The sequence below is a fragment of the Alosa sapidissima genome, chromosome 7 (assembly GCF_018492685.1).
Source record: "Alosa sapidissima isolate fAloSap1 chromosome 7, fAloSap1.pri, whole genome shotgun sequence".
In the NCBI taxonomy this organism is placed as follows: domain Eukaryota; kingdom Metazoa; phylum Chordata; class Actinopteri; order Clupeiformes; family Clupeidae; genus Alosa; species Alosa sapidissima.
The window spans coordinates 5000051-5007550 of record NC_055963.1 but is presented as its reverse complement, the minus strand read 5'-3'; the positions used below and the strand labels follow the sequence as shown (position 1 = coordinate 5007550).

General features: G+C 47.1%; 1 protein-coding gene across 1 annotated transcript in view; it reads right to left on the bottom strand.

The window, feature by feature from the left end:
- The window catches only part of celsr3 (cadherin, EGF LAG seven-pass G-type receptor 3), a 54157-nt gene that overhangs the window by 13387 nt on the left and 33270 nt on the right, over positions 1–7500 (bottom strand). The window contains 5 exon segments of the mRNA XM_042097745.1: positions 356–565; positions 779–873; positions 1297–1398; positions 3802–3985; positions 7318–7438. Of these exon segments, the coding sequence (XP_041953679.1) occupies positions 356–565; positions 779–873; positions 1297–1398; positions 3802–3985; positions 7318–7438 (712 nt within the window).

Here is a 7500-nt window from a genome sequence, read left to right as displayed (position 1 = left end):
ACGTTTCAGTTGCTGAGTCAAGCGCTTTTATTTCGTTGTGTGTTCATCCCCTATGTGTGGTGCTGAGATCAACTGGCGCACATTTAAGCAAGGACAGCACTGTTCACCCTGCACATGCATACATGTACCATAATTCACCCCTATTGTTCCTGCTAATGAGACAATCTCAACATTTAACCAATAATGAATTAAAAATCAGTACATAAAACATTTTAACGTTTCAAAAAGCAATAGAATATAAATGGAGATGAGAGTGTGTGTTTGCGTCTGAGGGTGCAGGAGTGCAAAGAGATTGTTTGATAGCCAAGGAACGTTCAGATGGATGGCGCCGTTTCCACGGCAACCTACAGCATACCTCATTGAAGTGTGCATCCTGAGTGGCGGTGAGCCCAAAGCCTGTCTGGAGCGTCTCAAAGGTCAGGAGCCGGGACAAGAGGCGCTCGCCAATCTGCAGGTCGTTGCCATAGAAACGGGTGGTGGCCTCGGTGACGTCGCGCAGCTGATGTGCCAGTTTCTTCTCAACGATGGTGTTGAGCTCAGTCTCGTTCCGCTCCACAGCCTCCAGCTGCGCAAGCACACACACACACACACATACACACACACACACACACACACACACACACACACACACACACACACACAAAACAAGACCACACAAATGCAAAATAATTCTCAGCATGTTCTCTGAAAAGGTCATGAGGCTATTCAGGCAGGATGGCAGTAACATTTCAGGTGGTATTTGAGTGTAATTCGATAGGTGAAAAGTGCAGCATCTCACTGCAGTGTTGAGCTCCACAAATGGAGGAGAGGTACAGTTGTACAGATCTGGTTCGAGCCAGCCTCTCTCCACATCACAGTGACGAATAGCAGCTCCTGAGAAACAGAGAGAAGCTTTAACACACTGTTGTAACTTTCTCGCCTACACACACACACACACTCACACACACACACTCACACACACACACACACACACACACACACACACACAGACACAGACACACACACACACACACACACACACACACACACACACACACACACACACACACACACAGACACAGGCGCACACACACACACACACACACACACACACACACACACACACACACACACACACACACACACACACACACACACACCAGTGCTCCTTGGGCCACTACTTGGGACACTACTGCAGTGTCCTGCAGGATTTCTTTCGAGGATCACTGGCAGAGTTTTACTGCAGTACTGTCCCAAGCTGACTTACACTCTCTCTCTCACACACACACACAGACACACAGACTCACACACACTTACCAACTGAGCCTCTGGGACAGGGCACTACCGCTGGCAGACCAAATTTAGTCCTGGGCCACCAAATCCCCAGAGTAATGGTCTTAGGACAACCGTCGTATATCACTGAAAGAGACAGACAGAGAGAGCGGCAGGCAGAGAGAGAGGGAGAGAGAGAGAGAGAGAGAGAGAGAGAGAGGGTAGACAAGTGAGAGGAGGTGAGGAGGAAAATGAGGAACATCCTTTTAAATGTTTTAAATGATAGTATTATTTATTCTGCCTTTTAAATGTTATGATAGTATTATATATTCTGCCTTTTAACCCTTATCCTCAAATCTTACCAACACTCTTTATCCTTGGGGTCAATTTGACCCCAGCTAGATAAACCCTCAGAAAATGATTATAATTCATATTGTTACCCAGTTTTTTGTGACAGGTACTTAACAAGAGTGTTATAACCACCATCAAAAGCCCTACAAAACAATCCCACCCCCCCACACCCCTTTATGAACCTTGGAACCCTGGCTGGCAATATTGCCCATCCAGTGTCAGCAGCCCAAAGGCTTGCTGTTGCTTCCCCTTTTGACTTATCCTGCCAAAATGACTTATATGTAATATGTACTTGTGTATGTAATAATGATAATAACAATATATTCTCATACTATTCAAATAATAATATCCATAATGTGTCAAATATTCATGTATCCTATGTTTCATACAGCTGGGGTCAAACTGACCCCAAGGAACATCAATGTACAAAATATTTGTACAGGACATTGAAAACAAATTATTGTACAAATTTCATGCTAACTCTGTTGTACCCTTCAATTGAGGAAAAGTCATGAAACATGAAGCAAAAAAAAAAAAGTGAACCATATATTTTATGATGTTAAACGTTGCTTGGGGTCAAATTGACCCCAAGGATAACATGAGGGTTAAACAGTGTTTCCCATACATTGACTTATTTGTGGCCCACCACAATATCAACATTGACCACCACACAATGATTTTCCAGGTTGTACTAAATTGTGCTTAAATCTGGTTAGCATCATAACCACGCTGCGCTAATTTGCTAAAAATTGTTGCATTCAAGTTAATTCTGCAAACCTACCACCACAAATATAATTCAATTCTGTGGGAAACACTGGGCTAAATGTTATGATAGTATTATATATTCTGCCTTTTAAATGTTATGATAGTGTTATATATTCTGCCTTTTAAATATTATGATAGTGTTATATATTCTGCCTTTTAAATGTTATGATAGTGTTATATATTCTGCCTTGTCAAGCTGCATAATTAAATTGAAATGGCCATGATTGCCGCTGAGAAAAGCCTAAAAAGCCTGAAAAGCCTGAAAAGCCTCTCCCTCCTCTGCAAACTTTATGAGCTGGGAGTCAGCCATCAGTCTGGGAGAGAGGAGAGAGGATGAGAGGAGAGGAGAGGATGAGAGGAGAGGATGAGAGGAGAGAATGAGGAGAGGATGAGGGGAGAGAATGAGAGGAGAGAAAGAGAGGAGAGGATGAGAGGAGAGGAGAGGAGAGGGGAGAGGATGAGAGGAGAGGAGAGGAGAGGGGAGAGGATGAGAGGAGAGGATGAGAGGAGAGAAAGAGAGGAGAGAACGAGAGGAGAGAATGAGAAGATGAGAGGATGAGGGGAGAGAACGAGAGGAGAGAACGAGAGGAGAGAATGAGAAGATGAGATGATGATGGTATGAGGGGAGAGAACGAGAGGAGAGAATGAGAGGAGAGAACGAGAGGAGAGGCAGACAACTGGATGAGAGGAGGATGGAGGGAGAGTCATGGGATGGCCTGGAATAGACTGGAAAGACTCTGCGTGTGTGTGTGTGTGTGTGTGTGTGTGTGTGTGTGTGTGTGTGTGTGTGTGTGTGTGTGTGTGTGTGTGTGTGTGTGTGTGTGTGGCAGGGGAGCTGAGAGACACAGACGGAGAGGAGAGGTGGTGGGTAGAGAGTTTTCCTCCACACTCCAGTGGGAGAACATTCAGCTGCTTACCCAGGATTTTTATAGACTCCATCTGCTTAAACCAACACTCAGTCTGTGCCTTATACTTACAGTCTGTATGTGTGTGTGTGTGTGTGTGTGTGTCTGTCTGTGTGTGTCTGTGTGTGTGTGTGTGCTCGCGTATGTGTGTGAGTGAGTGGAGCAAGTGTGTGAGTGTACATATTTGTATACATGTGTGTATGTGTGTGTGTGTGTGTGTGTGTGTGTGTGTGTGTGTGTGTGTGTGTGTGTGCGTGCATGTAGGCAGCTTGCAGTCATCTGATATGGTGTGTCCAATTTGAAGTAGAAAGAGAGAGAAGAGAGGGAAAGAGAGAGAAGAGAGGGAAAGAGAGAAGAGAGGGAAAGAGAGAAGAGAGGGAAAGAGAGAAGAGAGGGAAAGAGAGAAGAGAGGGAAAGAGAGAGGGGGAGGGAAAGAGAGAGAAGAGAGGGAAAGAGAGAGGGGGAGGGAAAGAGAGAGGGGGAGGAGAAGAGAGAAGAGAGGTCTGCGTGTGAGGTCAAAGTGACTCACCTTCACAGCCCGTCTGGGTGACCTCGGCGAAGGGGTTGTCACACAGGTTGCACTGGCGGCCGATCACTCCTGAGCGACACTGGCACTGACCGCTCTCCAGGTCACATGAGCGCGAGAAGGAGCCCACTGGGTAGCAGTCGCATGGCAAGCAGGTGTCACTGCTCCGCCGACGGAAATGGAACTCCTGACACACACACACACACACACACACACACACACACACACACATATAGATACACAAGTCATATACAAACACATATGGAGATGCATCCATGGACAAAGACAGGGATTAACAAAATGATACAGCCATGATCCATGATCAGAATCAGACCTGCACAGATGGAAAGGTAATCTAGATAATTTCAAAAAAACCTACACCAACATGGACACCACATCATCCATCTCCATACAGACATACACCAACACATCGTTCATATCATGTACCAAATATATAGATGACAAATTCATATGCAGGCAAAAATATAATGGTACTGTGTAAGAACTCCCATGGACAAATTCCATTGGCAAAACTCTGTCTGGCTGTTAGTGTTAGTGTCGCCCTGCCCCCTGGATTTGTGTAAGATGCACTGTAGATGTAGCGCTCACACATCAGATTCACCCATCTGGCCCTGGTGTCCAGGACCCGCACCCAAAGGCTGTGTGAGGAAGCAGCCCTGCCGCTGCACTGGCCAGAGCCCAAGAGTGGGGCTGTAGAGTGGGCCTGGTCAGTGACATGGGCAGCCCTGGGTGGGTGAGCAGGGAGGCCAGTTTGGCATGGAGGGGAGAATGGCAGGGTTGGTTTGGGGTTAGCTGGATTAGGGATTAAAGATTATAGGGGGTTAAGAGGTTGTGTTGGGAAGGGTTTCATTAAGGCTGTGGGCTTGTGTGTCTATCTGTGGGCATACTGTACATGTAGTCATACGTGAACGGGTGTTATATGTACTGTTTGTGTGTGTGTGTGTGTGTATGGACGCCTGGAACAGGATGATGTCCCAGCAGGAGTAGGTTTGTGGCTGTGGACCAGAGATTACAGATTAGGGTCAATCTGAGAGATTAGAGGTCGAGCTCTGGGGTTAGGGCCATGAGTCGATTACAGTGTGGGTCGTTAGGTATGGGGGTGCATTGTTGCGGTGGTGTTTAAGTGTGTTTGTTTATGTGTGTGTCCCTGTGTGTTCCTCTGTGGGATCTAGAATTGCGGGATTAGGAGTAAAGTTGATTATGTGTAATAGTGATATGTAAAAGCTCCCTGGAGGCACTGGTAGGTATGTCAGTCTCTCTCTATCTCTCTCTCTCTCTCTCTCTCTCTCTCTCTCTCTCTCTCTCTCTCTCTCTCTCTCTGTGTGTGTGTGTGTGTGTGTGTGTGTGACAGTGTGTGTGTGTGTGTGTGTGTGTGTGTGTGTGTGTGTAACATGCTATTCACCCTAGAGATTAGCTCAACAACTCTTGTGTCAAACGTTTCAACACCCTACTCTAAATCCATACAGATAATCTCATCATGAATGGTGGTGTTGTGATAATTGTATTTAAAGGTGTAGACTAGGAGATAATCTGATGAGATTATTATGTATTACAATCACAATGTACAGTACATGTTCCATACCCATCCATATTCCATGTTCCATTAACATTACATTATCATACAGCATCAGGGTAGACTAGACTATAGAGGTAGACTACAATGAGACCACCCATGAAATCACACAGCTATGTTTTGGCTATTACTGTTAGGAAGATAGGAGATGCCATAGAAGTGCGTGTGAAGGCAGGCTCTAGAGTAGGGACGTGTGAAGACGCTCTAGAGTAGGTAGGAGATGCCATAGAAGTGCGTGTGAAGACAGGCTCTAGAGTAGGTAGGAGATGCCATAGAAGTGCGTGTGAAGACGCTCTAGAGTAGGGGCGTGTGAAGGCAGGCTCTAGAGTAGGTAGGAGATGCCATAGAAGTGCGTGAGAAGACGCTCTAGAGTAGGGGCGTGTGAAGGCAGGCTCTAGAGTAGGTAGGAGATGCCATAGAAGTGCGTGAGAAGACGCTCTAGAGTAGGGGCGTGTGAAGGCAGGCTCTAGAGTAGGTAGGAGATGCCATAGAAGTGCGTGTGAAGGCGCTCTAGAGTAGGGGCGTGTGAAGGCAGACTCTAGAGTAGGTAGGAGATGCCATAGAAGTGCGTGAGAAGACGCTCTAGAGTAGGGGCGTGTGAAGGCAGGCTCTAGAGTAGGTAGGAGATGCCATAGAAGTGCGTGAGAAGACGCTCTAGAGTAGGGGCGTGTGAAGGCAGACTCTAGAGTAGGTAGGAGATGCCATAGAAGTGCGTGAGAAGACGCTCTAGAGTAGGGGCGTGTGAAGGCAGGCTCTAGAGTAGGTAGGAGATGCCATAGCAGTGCGTGAGAAGACGCTCTAGAGTAGGGGCGTGTGAAGGCAGGCTCTAGAGTAGGTAGGAGATGCCATAGCAGTGCGTGAGAAGACGCTCTAGAGTAGGGGCGTGTGAAGGCAGGCTCTAGAGTAGGTAGGAGATGCCATAGCAGTGCGTGAGAAGACGCTCTAGAGCAGGTAAGAGTGCAGAGCTTAAGTGGAGGGCCGATCCCAGTGTGTGTGCTCTGGGGAGGGTGATTAGGCTCATGCCTGGCTCCGCTCCCCCTGGCTGTCTGTCTGATGTGCCACTGTGCTCACTCAGGTGCCATAATCCCTGGAAGACTCGCGAGGCAGTGAAGTGGTGAAAACCAGCAGCTCCACACAACTCACACTGAGGCAATTTTTAAGAAAGCCTGGGCACTCACACACACCGAGAGAATGGAGAAGGAACCAATGAATATGACAAGAACATTTTAAAGGGTCTGACAGCTGCTGTAACATCTGAAGGTAGAACAGATTTTGAAATATGTCAACCCAACTGTCAAATTAATGAAAAGGTCTTTATACCTGAGATGTAATAATTAATGACTTGTTAATGTCTGTGTATAAATGCCGTAATGCACTACCAAGGATGCTGTTTTGAATGCGTCGGTGCCAGTGTGTTTGAGATGCTGTTTTGAATGTGTCAGTACCAGTGTGTTTGAGATGCTGTTTTGAATGCGTCGGTGGTGCCAATGTGTTTGAGATGCTGTTTTGAATGCGTCGGTGGTGCCAGGGTGTTTGAGATGCTGTTTTGAATGCGTCGGTGGTGCCAATGTGTTTGAGATGCTGTTTTGAATGCGTAGGTGGTGCCAGTGAGTTTGAGATGCTGTTTTGAATGCGTCGGTGGTGCCAGGGTGTTTGAGATGCTGTTTTGAATGCGTCGGTGGTGCCAGGGTGTTTGAGATGCTGTTTTGAATGCGTCGGTGGTGCCAGTGTGTTTGAGATGCTGTTTTGAATGCGTCGGTGGTGCCAATGTGTTTGAGATGCTGTTTTGAATGCGTCGGTGGTGCCAGGGTGTTTGAGATGCTGTTTTGAATGTGTCGGTGGTGCCAGGGTGTTTGAGATGAGAGAGTGTACCAGAGCGGGTTAAAGTGGAGCTAGTAATGAAGGATTCTTTGAGTGTACTGTACCTTGCAGTGGCACTGGCCGCTGGTCTTGTTGCAGTCAGGATCAAAGCCTTTGCTGGTGTCACAGTGGCAGGGGCCACACGTAGGACTCCCCCACCAGCCCCGTGGACACTGCTGCTCAATCCTGTAACACACACACACACACACACACACACACACACACACACACACACACACACACACACA